Source organism: Tachypleus tridentatus, chromosome 8 (assembly GCF_004210375.1).
Source record: "Tachypleus tridentatus isolate NWPU-2018 chromosome 8, ASM421037v1, whole genome shotgun sequence".
NCBI classification, from domain to species: Eukaryota; Metazoa; Arthropoda; class Merostomata; order Xiphosura; family Limulidae; genus Tachypleus; species Tachypleus tridentatus.
Genome location: NC_134832.1, coordinates 79,370,512 through 79,391,547, shown reverse-complemented (window position 1 = coordinate 79,391,547; position 21,036 = coordinate 79,370,512). Strand labels below are relative to the sequence as shown.

Genomic DNA, 21,036 nt, shown 5'->3' with positions numbered 1-21,036 from the left:
CAATTTTATAGATAAGTTCTTATTACTCATAATATTAATTCTTGAATTAAAGTTTTTCTAACTTGATTTCATAATTCTGTTACCTAATTTACTGCAGCTAAACATTGTTAAAGACGTTAAGTCTTTTTTTCCAACAGTCACATCTAATTTATTCTTTTTCAACAGTACATTATTATATATGTATCACACAGCTGTAAATCTTTCCCATGCTTTGTTATCTCAGTATTGAAATAAATGTTTTGTCATAATTACCAACAAATGTCCAGGTACTTCTGAGCCATATTAATGTATCCAAGAATCTTTGGTATAATCAGTAAAGTTTGAATCACAACATTTGAAGAAGTATTCAATTTGTTGACATAAATAAGAAACAAGAAAAAAATACTTTTTCTATGATGCTGCTCCCCTGTGGCACAGTGGTATCTCTACAGAGTTACAGTGGTAGAAACTGGTTTTCAATACTCATGGTGAGAAGATCAGATATATCCCATTGTGTGTTTTTGTGCTTAACCAGAAGCAAACAAACTATGAAGTCACGTATATGTGTTGGTTTATCTGAATCTCTTAATTATCAACTGTAATATATTGCATGAATTTAATTGTAATTTACAGAACATTTTGTTAAAGTTTTCTTTGAAGGAATGTTAAAATACTGAATGTCATTCTTAAAACATGAGGAAGCATAAAATGGGCTTATCTCATATCAAAATATGTTTATTGTGTTAAAAGACCTTTACAATTGTGTGTAAGTAATAAATTTTATCTATGTAAAATTTAAAAATGATTGTTTTTAATTTATTTCATAGTAGGTGATGGAAGTTACACTAAAATAAAGCTATTAGGATTTATTAGAAACTAATTTTTTATAACAGAACCCTTCACTACGAAGGACTAATCTATCATCAGATGATGGGATAGAAGAAACAGGAGAAAAACTCAGATTTCAAGATCTAGATCTTCACCCATTACTTCTAAAAGGACTTTCAGAATTAGGTTTTCAAACTCCTACCATTATACAGGTGCAATAAGTTTCATGTAAAGATAGATAAAGTTTCAGTATTATATTTTTCTTTAGATATGTAATAGTGCTTGAAGTGTTTGTACAAGTTCATTAAGTGAAATGTCAACAGTGAGTATTTTTAATGTGCAGTGAAAAGAAAAACATCTTGCAAAGAAATATTTATACAAAGTGTAAATAGGTGTTCTTAATTACATAAGATATATCAAGCTTTTATTATAGTAAGAATATTGATACACCAAAAATGGGTAGAAGGTATTACTACAAAATTATTACATGATATACAGTTTAGTGTAAACTATCAACAGAATTTTAAGTTGTTGACTTGTTTTTATTAGAACATGGGATAATTATAGGTAAGTAATGTAGGTATTTAAAAATATTAATGGATCTGTGGAAAAATTACTTGTGGAAGGTCTGTTTTAATGTTAGAAAAATAAGGTTGGAGCTGAGGATTTAAAATAGGGTAGTAAGTTAATAAGCTTTTGAAATTCCAACTTAGACTTGATTTGAGGCAGAATTACTATTTTGGTAGTTAACATATGGAATGCTTTACTTAATGGCTATGTTGTGCTATTTTGTATACATATATTTTATTGGCTGATAGGTTGTTGTAAAAAGTTACATTTAATATAAGTTGGGAAGTTTGGTTAATTGGTTTCAGAAATAAAGTAAGGATCACTGTATTTAAGATACATTATTAAGATCTTGTGTTTTTTATATAATCATTTGTGCTTTAAATCTAAACCTTTCAGGGAAAACTCCACTATTCACTGACTTTGTAAGCCTGTATAATGGAAAATAAATTTTAGGAGAGTAAAAATACAAGTATTTCTTTAATAATTTGGTTATCATGTGTTTTGTAAATAGTATGATCATTGAATATTTATTGGTTAGTAACTATAGTGACAAACAAATGAATATTTTATACCACCATGAAATGAAAAGCTCTGAAAAGGATTTTGAATTCTTAACTTAATGTTTTAAGACTAAGATTACAGCAATGCATGTGATACTTTTGTTTCTTTGACCAAATTAAGTATAATAAAGCAAATACTATTCAACTAAGACAAATAATAATATTCAGGAACGAGCCATACCCCATATTCTACGTCATCGAAATGTCCTTTGTTGTGCTGAGACTGGTAGTGGGAAATCAGTTGCATATCTTGCTCCAATTATACATCAGCTGTTAGTCAAAAAACAACTTTACTACCAGGATCCAGTTGTAAATTCTCCAAGAGCTGTAGTTATTGCACCAAGCAGAGAATTAGTGGAGCAGATTGGTGTAAGTCCTCTTATTAACTTAATGATTGTATATACGTGTATATTGTTGTCTGTGAGATTGTGTTTTTATCATAAGAAAAGAAATTTCCAAGACTTTTTAATTTTGTGTGTAGATGCATAATGTTTTTGGATAGTTCAGTAGGCTTCATTCACTTGTTTGAAATTGTGTGGAGATGACATTTTGACCTGTTATCAGTAGTCTTAAAAACCTAATGGCTACTTGTGATAGAAGTTGGAAATAATGTTTTCAAACAACCTCATAAATATAGTTCACTTGCATTCTTCCTCTTAAAGGTCCTTCTTGAACAGTACAATGTAGGATTTTGGTAATGTGCTAAGCTGTAGAGTTATGAATTTATTTAAAGTGATTTTTGGTTTTATTGAAAAAAGAAAATCCATCTAATTCTGTTTTTTTGTTTGTTTTTTTAGAATGTAGCTTATAAATTAGTAGTGAACTGCAATTTAAATGTGAAGGTTTTGGTTGGAGGTCATGGAACCAGGGTAAGAATTATTTTCTTATTTTGTAATTTCTGTAAGGAAAAAAAATTTCTGGAAATAAACAACCTTATAACACCAAAATGCTGCTTTTATTTAATTAGACATGCAATGTTTCATTTTACAGCTTCTTCAGGAATGCTTGCTAAAACACAAACCAAAACTGACAGTACAAAACTTCAAATGGTTTACAATGCTGTTGGTTTTGAGTTGTGGCTAGAAACATGTGAACTCTTGGTATGCAAACATTTGTCTATTTCAAATATTTATTATATTCTTAATAATTCTCAAAGGTATGTATAGCTTCAGCTCAGTGTATTTTGGGTCTGGGAACATTGGTTCTGATTGACTTTTGGTTGGGTTTGGAAGCTCATTGCTACTCTAAATGCCTTACCATGCTGGTTTTGTTGTTTTCATGGATAACTGTGAAAACTCCCTTCATTAAAATGTTGTACTGTTTGGTTCTCTAGTATTTAACAATTTTACTTTGTGAATTTTGTTTTTATTTTTTATAAAGAGTGTCATAGCTCCATTAACTACTCATGTTTCAGAGGCATTTTACAGACCTGATCTGTCTCATAACCATGAAAATGTGTATAAGAGTAATTATACTATGATTTTTGGTAATTTATGTATATAAAACTTTCCAGGTTATTAATAAATGTTACAAATTTTTTAATTAAAATGTAAGTCTTAAGTAATGTTTTTATCGTGCCTTTTTTTGATTTTTGACTATTCAATATGGAAGTAAGTTTGATCTTAAAATTAAAAATACTTTTATACATCAGAACATTTTTAAGTTTCAGATGTGAAACTGCATGACCTCCAGATAATTATCAAATGTTTTTTTTATAGAAAAACATATATATTTTATCTCTTAATTTCGCCACTGTATCTCTGTATGGGTGGGTTGATTTGACCAACCTTGCAACCACCATAAAAAAAGTAGGATATAAATATAAATTATGCTTTTTTGCACTAGAATGGCTGTAAATTATAACATGAAAACACTATGTTTAGTAAAAATTACTTAAATCTCATAGCATTATACATTTATACATATATTTATTTTTGTTGTATTAACCTTTCAGCTATGCCTGACTAACATTACAGAAGTTGCAATGATGCAGTACAGTTTCACTCATGTTACTCTATCCAAAAAATATAAAACTAGCCTTTATAAAGTGTCTGGTCTTGGCTGGGGTTTAATGGACTTATATTTTGTAAAACACAGTCACATTTTAGTTGTAATGCATTATACATGTACTTACATTATTACTATTTAGAAATATGTTTTTAAACTTTTTTTTTTAAAACAAAGAACAGTAAATATTCAACATTTACCTTTTCTAGTTATAAACTTTGTACTTGTTTACCGTTCGCTATGGGTTTTTAAACCTTATCAAATTTTGCATGTGTTGGATGTGAAATAACATATATACATTTTGACTAACAAAAAATCATAAATTACAATATCAATACCATAATATTTCACTGTAGTTTATCAAGCTTGGTAACTAAGCTTTATTATTTTGGTTAAAAAAAATAAAATTTCAGACTGATTAAAGTCTTACCTTACTGCTCAGATTCTAGTATAAAAAGAATTTTGTGCTAGAATACTTCAATTTGGCTGAGAAAGCCACTAAGAGAACATTTTGATTAGTTATTGACACAGTATAAACAGAAGTAGTTGTATGTAAGCATTTCCAAAAATGGAAAGAGGTGGATGAGGGTACTATGTATGATTCAGTAAATGTAGCAAAATCTAAGCAAATAGAAATGATAAAAGGTTCTTACTTTAGATCTTAGGTTGTCAGTATCAGTAATTGTAATTCCTAATATGTAAGAAACTATGGACTTTGTATTTGGAAATTCCAAATAGCCTAATTTGAACAAATGCTAGATTCAGCATACCCTGTGACACACAGAAATTGATATATACAATTTATTTTTTAATATTTTCTTTTAAAGCAAGAAATTAACTAATGGATCAAGGTAAAACTGTTTTAATCTACAATTTGATACCAGACTTATTGACATACATTCATAAAATAGTAGTTCATTAAAATTTTGAATGCGAGACAACAGATGCAATATGAAATGAACTTTGACCTATGACTTGTAAAGACAGAGTTAAAGGAAAAATTTGCATATTTTATTTTTGTTGAGCTTTTAATTAAGAGAACTGTTGGTGTTTAAGAATCATTTGAAATTGCCAAGAAACATTCTAGTGATGTTTCATAGGTTAAAACTTAGCTGTTGTTTTAAACAATCTTATTAAATTGATATAATCAATATTGAAATTTTGTTTGCTACATTAGGCAACTAAGCTTCATAATAATATTTTGTTTCTTTCCCCTATACAGGATGTTGCCCCTTCTCACATATAGTTAATCTCATTCAGTGGTACCGTCTATGTGCAAGAAACAGTTTTTCACATGCTGCAAGCCTTCTATCTCCCCTCAGTTGGGATTGACTGATTCTAATGCATCTCTTATACAAATCATCATGCAATTTTCCACCAATAAGTATGTGATATACCCTCTTGATGCATTTGACTCCATATCTTTAATTCTACAAAATTATCATTTCTCATTATTTTAGTACTCATGGTCTAATGTATAGTTCGTGCTCTCTGTATTTTAATATTTTTCTGTGTTTGTATTAATTTTTGTCAACAAGCTTATTATACAGTAGTGATAGTTGTACCTTGTTCAGGTATTCTGAAGTGGAATTATTTTATATTCCACCCAGTTACAGAACGTATTACTTAATTACAAAAATGTTTTATTTGTTTCTGCAAACAGTTGTATTTGATTATTCATTTTGCATTATGTATTATACATTAATGCTTTGGAGTTTATATGTTCTATTAACACATTTATAGAGGCTTCATATTGCAGTACTCTGTAGAAAGATTTTTCAAATTTTCTTTGTTGGGAGATTTATCGTCCATTGAACTTGCTCTCTTTAGGCCCCATCTTGAGTTTGTGGGCTCATACATATGAAATACATTCCACTGACCTTTCTTTTTGTTATAAAAAATTATATTGTCTTAGTTTTAAATAATTTTATTATCTATAGTTATTTGGGTCCATAAAATAAGCTTCATTAAAATGGCTAATACTCATAATAAAGTTTAGATTGGCCATTAGTTTTAATTGTATCTCTACTTCTATACTATTTTTTTTTACATATACCATTCTTTTTGTTATTCCAAGATTACCTATAATTCATCTTTCTGGTATATTAATCATAAGTTTCACCATTTTCTTTTTTTTCTTGCATATATCAAATTTTATACTGTGGTTTTTGTTACTACACATTTCCTTAGTTTATACAGTCATGTCTCTATCCTTTTCATTATTATTTCTCTTTTATCCTTTTTCCTTTTCACTTGGTTTGTATAGACCCTTGTCCCAGGGTCAACACAAACTTATCCCAGTTTTACATGTAATGACTGTTTGGTTAAGTTTTCAGTTTAGTGATTAGTGATATCCTTTGTTCTGTATCATTCAATTAGGCTTCACAAGTGTATTTATAGCTTACCTACGATTCTTCTTCCAGAATAATTGATATTTAGGTTAAATATTTTTTTCAGTTATGCTAAAAAAGTGCCTTATATTTCAGGTTTACCAGTGGTTATATTTATGGGTTTATTGAAATTTAGGTTGATTATCTTTTCTTCAACACTTCAACTAATTCATTTTTATTTTATTTTTAGTTTATACTTATTACCATTAATTTCGTTTAATTTACAATTTATACAATTTATTTCATATGTGAAATAACTGAACCTGATTTCAGATGATCTGGGTTTTGTTACTTTTCCACCATTTTCTCATGAAATGCCTGCCATACTTCTACTGCAGAATGTGCTAGGTCTGTTTCAGTTATCTTTTTCAGGCATGTTTCATGGTCATTTCCCTTCTCCTGACATTGTTTTACAATTATCTTTTTGCCTCTTTTTGAGAATGGCTAATTGCAAACCTCATCCTCTACAGACTTTAATTCTATTTGAATTAGCTTACCATTGGGCAGATTTTCTTTTTGATTTTATGTCAGTTGCATATCTGTTACTCCTATACATTTTATCTCGTACTTAGTTTTTTTCTTGACTTTGTTTTACCCTATAGAAATTTCTACAGTTTATGTTTACCTTCCATCTCCTTTCTTTGATCTTCCATTTATATTTAGGGATTTTCATGGGATACCTCCTCCTTTTTCCCTCCATGTTGAGATTTTGTCATCTTCAGGTCGTTCCCTCCACATATGGCTTCTTTGTTTTTAGGATCTACTAACGTGGGATACTGCTGTTTGTTTATCATCACTGCTAATCAGGTCTTGCTGTCTGTGTTTTTTTCACCATTGGTTCAATTTTTGGGGATATTCCTCTACATTTAGCATCATGTAGGGTATCAGAGATGCTATATTCCATTACCTTTAGTTGATCTTTTGTTTCATTTGAAGATATTATCATCTTTATTTATTTTATGTGCTTGGCACCTACTCATCCTTTACCTGTTTTACCTACTAGTTTTCTTCATTCATCTTGTTTGCTTAATGCCAACTGGGGTTCTGGATTGATCAGTTCCACTTTAATCACTTTATGGGTCTTCCCTATTTTAATATTTCATCTAATTTTGGTAGGTTTCTTTTTTTACAGGGCTGAGAATGTTCATAATACACATGCTTATTTTCAATTTTTTTACCTTGTGATTTGGTACCAGGTTTTTGCCTTGACCTTTGGACCTATTTTGGTTTCATGCTTTTTGTGGGACAGTCTGCATTTTACCTGAATTTGGGGGATTTTACCAACAACATTCATTGGATGTTTAACTTTTATTAGTTCATTACAAATAGGGGTGGTCATGACAAACTACAAACTATTCTACTTTTTCCATTGTTGACACATGTAGTTTGATAAGGATTTACTGTAAGGTACCTCACATTCTAGTCTTATTGAGATGTGTAATTTTCAATGCCCCTCCATTGGGAACATCCATTATCCTTCTTGAATGAATTAAAGGTGTTTTCTGTTATTCAAGCTTTTATTTTGTTTTTTTCACTTAATTTTCATCCTTCCATTTTTGTTATTCATTGATAGTTAAAGATATCCCCCAATATTTTGAGTTTACTACTTCCTCCCTGTCTTTTTTATTGTTTCTCTTCTTTGATGCTCATCTCCAAAGGTGGGGCTATCTATAGTAGGCTTCAGAATCATAATCTCCAGCTGAAAGGTTTTATCCACTTCACACTCAGACACTTCTGCCAGTCCAAGGTTCTTTAGTTCACATTCTTCTTCTTTTCTAGTTTGTTTGATTCTGTTTCTTTATTACTTGGTGGTGGTGGTAGTTTATGTCACTCGTCAATGGCTAAACAGCAGATTATTTTTTAACCTACACAATTGACACACATCTTCTAGAGGCTTGTGTTTCAGGTGCTTTGTCCTCATTGTTAATTCAATTTATGTTCCTGATACTTTCTCCCAAGGAAAGTCCTTTCAATCTTAAAAAACTTTTGGTGGTTCCAACTCCTGTGGGGTACTTTTCTGTGTGAAGATTTTGAATCTTTTTATCACTTTCCATTTATTTCCCTTTTTCGTTTTTGGTCTGTGGTTCATCTTCCTCTGACCCTGGGTGTCATAAAGCTCAAGCAGGCTTACATTAGTTTTTCTCCTTGTGTCAGTCTCTTTTTTTCCAAAGTTTTTAGCATTCATGTTACTGTGGATCAGGTCTCTCAAATTGATCTTTCCTAGCTGGCACACGTTTGGTTTTTCTCTACTGTTTTGGCTAGATTTGTATTTTTTGCTCTGGATCAATTTGATTATCCTACATTTTGATGGCTCACATTTCTTCTCAGGATTATCCAGTTGACCTTCTCTTTCCAGTAAATATTGTAGGTTACTTTAGTATTTTCAATGCTTCTTTTTGTTCAATCCATTTACCAAGTTTCCTCCCCTTTCTCCACTTCCTTGCCTGTGATTTTTTCCCCCTTTCTCCCTTACTCATTGGACTTGGATTGTGATTTGATTGGCCTTGTATTCTTTATCTAGCACCTTCGTATTATCATCATTTCCATGTGTCTTCACTTATATCATGCAGCTTCTTTTTCCCTGTATGTCTACCCTGCTGTCAGTTGAAGGTACTTTATCTGTTGAGCATTGGGACTACATCTTGTATGTTCATCTTCCATTGTCTGCTTTGAGTAGCTGTTTCTTCCTTGCCAAGGTACTGTAATTTTCCTGTTGTCATTTTTCACTCTTTCATGGGACTGTGATCGGGTAAATTATCTTTCTGTATACGTACCTCTTCTTTTTCAGGAGTGTAGCCCTCTTTTTCTTTCTGGATTCCATTTTGTGGTTTATGTTGCCTGACCATTCAAATCTGCACTTTAAGCCATGTTGACTTAAATATTATATTTTAATGGCTGTGCAATACATGCTGAAAAGATGAGGTGCTCCACAAGATCACTTGTAAGTTTATCCTTGTGATAGACTTGCTTAACAAGTTTGCCTGTCCTGGACTGTAACTGACCATATATTACATGGGTAGAGCAGAAGAGGATATCTGTGCATCTCTTTCATGCATTGTATTGAATAAATTGGTATGGTCAACTTTTTAAAATAAGGCATAATGGTCACCCATTGCACTGTCTCAGGTGTTGTTATTCCTCTGAGCTCCCCACCATGCTTCCCTTTCCTCTTTTCATTTTCTCCTAGTGGAGTTTAAAGAGTCCTTACAACTTTCCAGTTCCAAGCCACTGGGATGGAAGACAATGAATGCATCCTCTTGAATGGGTTAATGAAGTAAAAATAAAATATCTTGTTTGAAAACCCTTATGACCTTTGTGTGCTAACTTCTTAATCATTGTTTCTTCCATAGTTATGCCCTTGTTACTCCATCAGTGTTGTGGATTATGGTGGAGGTGCTTGCAGGTTATTATGATTCTTTCCCTTCCACTATCTCTCAATGCGTATCATTTTGAAATGTTCCTTCACTTTAGGCAGCTCTGGTCAATTTCAATTTTTCAGGGAGATGGTTTACAGTATGCAGAAATCCTTTTGATACCTGATGTTGGGTTCTTTTAATTTTACCCAATTTTGTATTTTCTTGGTTTGAGTTACATGAATATTGTATGGTTTGGATCACTATCCAGCTTTAATTCTCACTCACTTGGATGTGCTCCTCTGTTTTTCCACCCATGTGTGCAACATCTTTCTACAATGGGTGAAGAGTATACCTGATTCAGAAGTGGTGTGATTTCCCACATCAGATCTTTGAATATGATTGTCTCATTTTAGGGAGTGTCCTTTGAATGCTTCTTCCTTTCTCTCACACTGGTCCTTCCACTTGTTCTAGCTATTTATGTAAGAGGAGCTAATGCACTATATCAGAAGTTGTAATTTTCTTATTCTGGAAATATATTTGCAAAAAGTACTTGCTTATCCTTACATTTCTTGCCCATCCTCCCAACTGAAAAACAATGTTTCCATTTTTTCCAAAAACTTGACAGTTTGGTAGAATTAATTATAGAGTCATGTCTATTAAGAGATTATGTTGCACTTTTATAGGTTGAGGGGAGATAAAAGGCTTTTGGCATGTGTCAAAGGTACTTACCTACCCTCACACTTCTCACCCATCTTCCCAACTGAAAACAATGTTTTCATTTTTTGCCAAAACTTGATAGTTTGATAGAATTAATTATAGAATCATGTCTATTAAGAGATTGTCACATTTTTATAGGTTGAGGGTTGTTGCACAATCATTTGTATGAGAGATGCATTAGAATCAGTCAATTCCAGTTGATGGGAGATAAAAGACTTTTAGCATACATAAAATATCTTTTTGCATATAGGGGGCAGCATTCAACAAGAATAGCTATTTATGTGAGTCGAGGTATCTATCAGAGATACATTTTCAGTATGGAAAAATTATAACTTTCAATAAAAAATAATTTAAAATCAGTGGAATTTTTCAACTTGTATTGAGCTAATGAGTTTCATGAAGGAATGCCAAATTAGCAGGGTTTGAACACAGGTTCATTGTTAATTTATTTTAAGGGATAAAGAACATTCTAATAGGTGAATACAAGAGTGGAATGTTTCACGGTTTTGTAGCTTTCTCAAGTTAAGATAGGATTTGAATTCACTATATGGTATTGAATTTTCTGATACATTAATTTTAGCCTTTTTGTTTTGTGAGACTTTGTGATGCTAATGCAGGAATGGTTTTGCACACTGAATTCTAGCATGCCTTCTAGTGTCTAAGGTCAATTAGTGTCAAACTTCTAGATCATCTATTACTTGTTTTGGTAGCACTTAAATTTTCTGGTGCATAATTTTATTAATGTTCTATGTTATTTTCTGTTGCAGCAAAAACTGAGAAGGCCAGAAAAGACATTAGATTTGGACTTGCTCATTACATCTCCAGGAGTGCTTCAAAGTCTTGTGCAAGCGAGTAAGTTTACCCTATGATTACTTGCCACAAAATTTTTTTTAGTAGTTAACATTGCTCTTGTTGTATTTCTTTCCAAAAATGAAACTAGTCAATGAAATTGTTTAAAATTTGACAAGAACAGTTATAAAAATATGTAGTTTTAGGAAAATGAAACATTTAATTTTGATTTTTTTCAACTATTTCTAATAAATTCATTATTTAATGTAGTTATTTGCACTCGATTATTTTAATATGAGGTATAAATACCATTTTTGATTGTACACTTTTCAAATTTCATTTGTGTACGAGGTCTGTTAAAAAAATACGCGGACTGTTTGAATTGTGCGGCTCCAGTTGGTTCCAGGGGAATCCGCTTGGTGTCGCTAGGTTTGCACAGATCAGCTGATTACGACGGCATTTCCCTGATTGCAGATATCTTTATTTGTGTATTAGCTACGCGGTTTTAAGTGAAGTGCGATTTTTTTTGTTTGGCGGATTTCAGAATGAATGACCGGAAGGAGCAACGACTTGCTGTGAAATTTTGTGTTAAACTTGGAAAATCTGTGACTGAAACTTTTGCTATGCTTAACACGGCTTAGGTGATGTTGCTATGAAGCGTACGGCATGTTTCAAGTGGCATGAACGTTTCAAGGATGGTCGACAGTCCATTGAAGATGATGAGCGTCCTGGAGGTCCTTCCACACGTCAACTGACGACCCACACGTCGACAAAATCAACACCCTGGTGCGGGCAAATCGACGTCTGAATGTCAGGGAGCTTGCTGAAGAGTGTGGGATATCAGTTGGATCTTGTTACGAGATTTTGACCGAAAAATTGAAGATGCACCGCGTTGCTGTGAAATTTGTGTCTCAGAACTCGTGAGTTTTTGACCAAACACTCGATCACTGTTCTTCCCCACCCCCCCTACTCACCTGACCTTGCTCCTTGCGATTTTTTCTTGTTTCCCAAACTCAAAAGACCCTTGAAAGGAAGAAGATTTGAGACGATTCCCGAGATTAAGGCAAATGCGACGAAGGAGCTGGAGGACATTACAAAAGAAGCGTACCAGGACTGTTTCAACAAGTGGAAACACCGTTGGGATAAGTGTGTGCATTGGGGAGGAGAGTACTTTGAAGGGGTCCCAGACCTGTAACTTCTAAATAAAGTACATTTTGTTTTATGATGTCAGTCCGCGTATTTTTTGAACAGCCCTCATATTATATAGAACCTCATAAATGAATATTAAAAGTTCACTTAACTCTCTCATCATGGAGGTAATAAATTTCTCTGACCACATGACCTCTTTGTACCCATCTAGTCTTTAAACATTTAATTCTTCTAACTTTTAATGTAGTATGTATATCTTCATGAAGTTTTGCAGTCTTTCAGTAAATAATACAAGTCTTTCACATGCAAAAACTTTTTAGTGAAGTATTTTTAATAAAATAATAATCTTTATCTTTTCATTCATTGTTTATTTTTAATTTTACTTTCAAGTCCTATGTCCGTTATTATTTATGCCTATACATCAGCTGATAGTTGCAGGTTTATATGAACATATTGTGGTAGACTCTCTACATGTAGCTTATGCATGCCTTCTGTTTTATAACTTTTCATAATCCAGGCAACAAGTTCAACTTGTGAAAAAGTAATTAAACCATTCCAATATGTTTTTTTTGAAACACACAATACAAAATTAACTAAAATATAAAAGACCTAAATACGATCTAGCCCTATCATTACGGGCTGGGTGGAATTCACCTAGCTTGAAATCGCACAAGTATCCATGAGAATAATTATGCTATGATTTTTGATATTTTATATGTATCTTTAAAAAATGTTGCAGATTTTAGTAAATATTGCAGACCATTCATATGCAAAATATCAGATTTCTTAAGTAATGTTTTATTGTACATTTTTCTCTTTTCAAAATATTTTGATTTTAAGATGAAAAATTCTTTTATACACCAGAAAATTTTCAAATTTCATATGCAAAGCTTTATAATGTCAAGATAGTTATTAAACATTTTTAAAGAAAAAACTATATTTCATCAGATGTTTTCATTACTATATCTCTGTATGGGTTAAGTTGATTTGACTTATCTTATAACCTCCATAATAAATTTGGAAATAACTAGAAATTTTGCTGTTCTTGTTCTTGAATGACAACAAGTTATAACACAAAAACACCAATGTTTAATGTAAATGGCTTAAATCTCATAACATTATACCTTTATATATATTTGTTGTTTTTATTTTATTGAGTTTTTCACTGTGCCTACCTAACACAAAAGAAGATGCAATGATGCAGCACACATACACTCATGTTACTGTATCAAAGAATGTAAAACTGGCCTTTACAAAGAGACCTGTCTAGGCTGTGTTTTAGTGGAATAGTATTTTGTAAAATATGATCACATTTCCATCATAATGCATTACCTGTGTATATATATATTATTACTATTTAGAAAAAAGTTTTTGAATTGATTTTTCTTAAAAGAAAGAAGAACAGTAAAAGTATAGCAAACAATTATCTTTTTTAGTTACAAACTAAAAAACTCAGTGCATCAACTGTAGTGGTTTCCACCCCACTTTCTTTTGCCCTTGTCCTAAGTGGGTGGAGAAGAAAGGGATATAGTGTTTAAAAACTGTAAACACATTTATTACCCTGAGGCTCTGAAGTTATTGTCCCCAACTCCATCTCAGACATATACTGCTGCTATAGTGAGAGTGTAAACAGATCTTTTTGTGCCTCCAGCAGAGTTTTTCTCCAATCATGTGAAGAGTCTTTTGCCCTTTATGTGTAAGCAAGATGACAAGTCAAGACAGGATTAGACAATCCTGTCTATCCCCACAATTCTTTCCTGTGACTGCCTGAGTCCACTTTCTTCAGCCCTAGCTTCTGGTGTCTACTCGGGTTTACCTACTTTAGCCCTGAGTTGTAGAATTATTTTTTCACACCCTCAGTCTCTAGAATCTACATCTACTTGGGGCAGGATCCGTGGAGGTTAGTAAATCTCCTTCTAATAATGAAAAATGTTTTGGTCATAAACCGAAGGATTCTCCACCCAATTATAGTCCACATAACTAAAAACGGCTACTTTGATTCAGTGGAACTGTTGAGGTTTCAGTTCTTATCTTGATGCATTAATTTTATTACCACTAGTATCCTTTACTGCACATGACACAAAGTTATAGTATTTTACATTCAAGATTGCTTTTTGTTGATGTTATACCAATCAGAATAGCATAAAACTTTAGCCGATAATCCATATCTTAATAGTATATAATTTAAATTTTTTTAATTTTACAAGGCATTATTTAAAGTATCCTGAATTTCCCCTATTGTTACATACGTGAAACATTTTCTCTTAGCATATCATCATCCCTAATTTATCTACCTCCCATCGAAAAAATATTGAATGTAAATTACTCCCTAAGAAATTGTCATTTCTCCAATAAACCACACTTATTATTCTCTTCAACTTTGTTGAGTTACAAAGATATTCAGTAGAAAAATCAGCCCCTCCTGCCACACCCACATGACACATCCTCTTTCATAATTTGTTAACAAATATTTTTAAGATAAGGAAAAGTATTTTTAATTCTGACATGAAATTACTTTGCACACAGATTCTTCAAAACAAATACTCAGTATATTCATGGACAGAGTTTTGTTTTATTTTGTTAAAAATACTACATTAAAAATATTTTTTTTTACATAAATGATTTGTAATATTAACTGAAATACTTCCAAATGTAGTAAAGATGTACACACTATATTGAAAGTAAGAAGTATTAAATCTTGAAAGACTTTAAAAAGTACAAAGAGGTCTTGTGGCCAGTCATATAGACCATGCCCTATTGAGAGAGTTAACTCTCTTAACCCTGGCTCCATAAAACTGCCAACCACATAACCACTTTATACTTGTTTAGTTTTTATAGTTTTGATATTTAAACTTTAATGTAGTTTTTGTATCTTCACAAAATTTGGCAGACTTTCTGTGAATATTATAAGTCTTTCACACACAAAAGAAATCAAATTTTTCAGAGAAGTATTTGTAATACATTAAAAGAGAAACAAACTTGTCAAATCCAAGTGTAAACTGATTTTCATGTTACAAGTTAAAATATTTGTCTTCATCTCAAAAATCTCAAATATCATTTGTGTAATTTCTAAAACCTCATAAATGCAATTCAAATATTTATTTTCAGTAAACTTTCTATTTTATTATTTTCTCTTCTCTAACTCTAAACAGTGCTGGCAAATTTGAATGACCTTATAACCATTAAAAAATTGAAAGGAAATTAAATTACCCTTTTTTCTTTCTAGAATAACTACATGTTATAGCCTGAAACTACATTCCTTTATCCTAAGTAGCTTTAAATTCATAAAAGTATTCATCTATTTACCCTTAAACTTTATTGTTTTAGTGTCTTTTGAACCATGTGTAACTACTATTTGTGCCATTATAAGTTGTAAGCCATATGGGGAATAGAAAACTCACTTTACACTATTGAATTACATTACTCACAATTTACTCTGAAATGCTTGTATGTGTTGCCTCATTGAATATTTTTATTATATTATTTATTTTAACCAATCTAACTAACTTTAAGTGAATGAAAGAGGTTCCTGTTTTTACAGTTTAGTGACTTTGATTGTAATAAGTAAAGAATAAACATGAAAAAACAAAAGAAATAAAGTACTTTTTTTTTTTTTGCTCTTAACTGTTGTTGACATTTAACCCTACTTTTTATAATAATGGTAGTATTGGATTAAATAATTTTATTTAATTAAATAATGCACTAAAGAACACAGAATAGTAATATGCAAAAAAAGCAGACAACATCCCATGATTGTCACATTTTTCTGGATTACTAACTATGCAGCAAAAAGAGATAGAAATTCATCAAAGCTAATAAATATCTTTCCCATGGTGACAAAGCTTATGCTAAAACAGAAAATGACAAAACATTGGGTTTCTATTGGTTATTAATAATCTAATATTAAACATAAGATGGAACTGTTAACACATCCAGAAAGAGAGGATGTGACAGGTGAGTTTGGTAAGATCAGTCTGATTTTCAATTTAATGGCTCTGTTTTCAAACCAAACAGGATTGAATGCTTTAAAAATTATGGTTTGCCTGAGCAATGAGGATTTTATAGTGATTAATTTACATTAAATTTTGTACTTATTGGAGTGGTACTGAATAAATTAGAGAAGAGGGGGTGCCTAGAGAAAAAATGCCACATTTTTTACTAGAAAAAGTTCAGGATTTTTAAAAAAAATTTGCCTTATAAAATTAAGAAATTAAAACTTGTATATTCTTAAAATATATTACTTAGAATTTTATGCTATACTAATAGGTATAACGTAAAAAGTCATGAGAAACCTCTTGAGGAGGAGAAAAGAATGCCTATGGCAAAAGGGCCATGGAATTTTTTACATAAATTACATATGAATGCATAAGAAATTGTCAATTATATAATCATAATCTGAATTTCTAGTGAAGTCAAGTCTAGGTCTTTTTACCAGAGGTATAATTTTTGACTTGTATATCAGGTAGCAGCACTGACTATGTATGGATGCTGAGATTATTAATCAAAGTGGTATTTTAAATATCACCTCATCAGAACTTTACAATGCTGTACAGTGTTTTTTTTTTTAACAATATCTATGTAATTAGTGAGCTACAAGTTCTGGGAGTGTTTGAAAACCTCATAATAAAAAGTCTGAATTTCTTATTCCTCTTTTTTGGCTTCTTGTTTCTTGATAAACCAAAACAATTTTACTGAGATAAGTGGTTGGAGTGGAGTATCCACTTCTAAAAGTATTATTAATAACTTGTAGTAATTAAAAGAAAAAAATCATAATTCTCATGCAAGTGATGTTATCATTACTTTCTTGAAATTAGAATTTTTACAGAAATTTGGTGTTCCTTTACAACTTTTAAGTACAGGGTGAAATTAGAATTAACAGCCAATAATAGATAAACAATAAATATTACAGTGGGAACCTCATTAAATTTAGAAGTTTATAAGTAAAATATTCATATGCATATTCAAACACTGTATTAAAAAATGAGCAAACAATTAAAGACCTTTTCAAAAAAGGAAGTAAATGAGTAATATTTCCTAATTTTTTTCTAACATTTTTGCATTACTTATGGCAGAACTTTTAAATCCATAAAAGTGTGTTTGGTGTCACTATTGCATAAAAATTAAGATTGTTAAATTGACGTTCATGGTAAAATTATGAATTATATCTTACCATCATCGTCATTCTCTTCAATGTTGTTTATTCCCTCCAGCAGAGGTTGGTCATTTTACATAAGCTAGAAAATTATGTTGATTCACATACTTGAAATTTGAATTTACTGATTATATCTTCATGAAGTTTGACATGTTTTAGTAAACATAAATTTGTTGTGTGCAAAAATAAGATTTTTTTAAGGGAGGATTCGTAATAAAAGTGTTTTCTATGAGTTTTTCAAAAGTTTTTACTTAGTCTGAGTGCAAGGTGATTTTATTCTTACATATTTCATTTGTTTAACTTTTAGGACCTTTTAAATGAACATCAAAAGCTTTTTTAATGTAAAAGTTTATATTTTATATATCATTTTCTTTATCCCAACATTGACAATAATATGAAATTTTGAAAATTATGAAATAAAATGAACAATACTTTTGTTCTTTTTTGAATTGGTTATTTGTTGCCATATCTTCAAACTGTATAAGACAAAAATTGTTATAAAGCTAAAAGGAGAATTCAGAACACTTTATATGATGCACAGAAATGAAAATTGAGAATTCTTATGTATATCTTTTGGAATTAAGAATTAAAACTTTAATACAATAATTTGATTTATAAACAATACTTTGTTACTAATGTTTTGACATATGCTAATAATAAACTTGTGTAATTTTTAATGCAACTTTGAAACTGTACAAGTGTCATAAGCAGAAAAACCAGCCAAGTGTTTAAAGAGTTAAACTGTTTTCAAATAAGGGTTGCATAATTTCATATATTTATCCCATAATAAATGCATGTCTGTTTAAGAGGTTACTTTTTGATTTTTTAAAACACTAACAGTTCTAAATGTATTATTGAATATTAGATATTGCTCTGTGTTACAGCCTTCTTAGTTTCTTATAGTTTTAAACATTTTAAGTATTTGATAAATTTAATATTAAGTGTTGATAATGGTACAGTTTTTGAGGGAATGTCTGATATTTATTCCTGTAATATTACCATAAGAAAAGGTCTTATTTCATTGTGAAACAAATTGTATGTGTGTTTGAAATAAGATGTTTCTGTCATTGTAGAAATCTACAGTGTGGCCTTGATAGACCATGTGGTCATAGATGAAGCTGACACAATGCTTGATGACAGCTTTAATGATTCACTTCAAAGGTTTCTACGGAAGGTTCCGGTAAGTGATGTATGCAGTTCTGTTTATTGAACTTTCTGTGTGTGCTATTTTTACACTTGCTCCTTTTCAATAATGTAACCATGTGGGGAGCCAGCATGGGATAATTTATTAGCATTATTATTAAATATCAGTTTAAGAAACTTTGTGATATATGTTTATATCTTTAAGTATATTATAAAAATCAAAAAAAATATTTAACTTGTGTAGCTCATATATCATTATAATTAGAGTATTTACACTGACTGGCTACTGTATTAGATTGCTCTCAAACGTATTTAAAGAACATTTATTTATATAAATGAAACATGGTTGGTAAGTTATGCGATTGCTTGAGCCATATAAATGCATATTTATGGCTTTATTATGATTGGTCTCCATGATAATGGGTAAAAGCAGGGATTATAAGACCTTAAAGGGGCATCATATTGGGTATTTATCTAGCAGGAACATCATTGTTAAAGATTATTTTAGTGACAGACTATTCAAAGACATTGCCACTATGAATATGTTAATTACCAATAAAAAGAGAATTATATTTCCTATTATAAAAAACAGTGATTGAAGCAAAGATTTGTTTATTGTACTCACAAGATGCAGTGTTTGTCAGATTGTGTTCCAGTTAACTTACTTTTTCAACAGTCGTCAAGATTTGACTCTCCAACCAAACCATATGAAAACAATTAGAATATTTATTGGGATTTTGAGACCTGTTTAATGCATGATATAGTAATCTAAAGTAATTTAGGTTTGTGTGAATAATATTATGTCAGTGCACCTAATTAAATGTTATACAACAGCTTTACAACCAGTTTATGAACTAATTATCTGAGATACTAGTGTGGAAGCACAACTTCAGTGGCATGTAGAATGCAAATTATAGTTATTGAATGAAAAGATGTAAGTTATGGTAAATCATGTTTTGCCTTTTTCTATACTGATAGAAGAGTATAAGTATAGAGAAAATCATATGAAACACTTGACCTTTTTTGTTTTGTTTCATGGTATGAATTAGGTCTTTGCTTCTTTTCCAAGGGTGAATAGTACCTATAGTTTTTTTTTCTACATGACAAAGTACTCAAACTGACATGTTTGTAATCTTACTCGTATTCCTTGGCTAGTACGTTGCTTGACCTCATTCTGAATAAGCACTTTTGTGTGAAAAACTCGAATGTTGCACTTGCCATCATAATTCTCTGCTATCATTGTTGAACCCATTTTAGATCATATCGGTTCACAAATGGGCTACAGTCAAACAAGACCTCTTCAAGCATATTGTGTATTCTTTGCTTTGCCAAGTCTAGGCTATTATGACAGTGAAAGATAATCCAACCTAATATTTGATTGGGTTCAAGTAATATAGGTTTGTTTTTAGATGAAGTTTTGTTAATCCCTAGACATTATAAAATTTTTGTAAAGAAAAAAGGGGTCAATTTAATTTTTGAAAAGCACTATTTTTTTGTTTGAAACTCAGTATTAGGAATGTGTAATTCTCAGTTTCCTACACATTCATGGTATTCCTATACTTTGTTCAGAAGAACATGGAGAGAAAGCTTGTTTGGTCTTTTTTTTTTTCCTCCCTTTTAATTTTTTTTCATAATGTGTATTAATTGTATAAAATCATTAACAGTTGAAATCTTAGGGTTATATTTTTCATACAGTATTGTGTAAATGTGATGGTAATGATATTCTAGAGAGATACATGAATGAATATAATTTGAAAATTTTTTATTTATGATAAAAATACTATCAAGCATAATTCTTTACTGAATATATGTGATAGTTAAGATTCTTACTCCATAAAATTGCTTTTCAGGTACATATAATCTAAGCTATATAACACTGAAATCTAATCTTATCAAAGAACAGTAATTAACCTAAATAATGTTTCTGTAAATCAGATTTTGAAATCTCATAGATTGTAACTTAATATTTGGCACTTTAGTAGTATGTATTGACTTAATAAAATGACAGTGCTTTTCACAAGTGAATACCAGAGTATTATTGTTTAAAGTTTTAGAAAACTCAATCTTTATATATTACTTAAATTATTAAAATTGGTTTTTGTGTGTATAATTTTCAGTTTCAAGAAGGTAATCTGAAAACTTCAGAGTTGGGAAACCACACAGATGCACAGTTGGTGTTAGTTGGTGCTACAATACCTAAGAATGTTGTAGATGTGTTTGATAGGATCATAGATGTGAACTCTTTAGTCAATGTATCTACACATCAGCTGCATCGTATTTTACCACATGTACCTCAGAAGTTTCTCAGAATGTCTTCACCTCAAAAAGCAGGTGTGAATTTGCAGCTGTAAATAGATTTTGTGTTTGTTTTATAAATTTATGATGCTGGCTAACTA

At 30.8% G+C, this 21,036-nt stretch overlaps 1 protein-coding gene across 3 annotated transcripts in view; it reads left to right on the top strand.

Annotated features, from left to right (window-relative positions):
- Dbp21E2 (putative ATP-dependent RNA helicase Dbp21E2) overlaps positions 1-21,036 on the top strand; it is a 52,726-nt gene that overhangs the window by 9,994 nt on the left and 21,696 nt on the right. For all 3 annotated transcript variants that reach the window (XM_076449707.1, XM_076449705.1, XM_076449706.1), the window contains exons 4-9: positions 873-1,019; positions 2,106-2,306; positions 2,735-2,806; positions 11,175-11,259; positions 18,571-18,677; positions 20,758-20,971. In XM_076449707.1, coding sequence (XP_076305822.1) covers positions 873-1,019; positions 2,106-2,306; positions 2,735-2,806; positions 11,175-11,259; positions 18,571-18,677; positions 20,758-20,971 — 826 coding nt within the window. The remainder of the gene's footprint in view (positions 1-872; positions 1,020-2,105; positions 2,307-2,734; positions 2,807-11,174; positions 11,260-18,570; positions 18,678-20,757; positions 20,972-21,036) is intronic.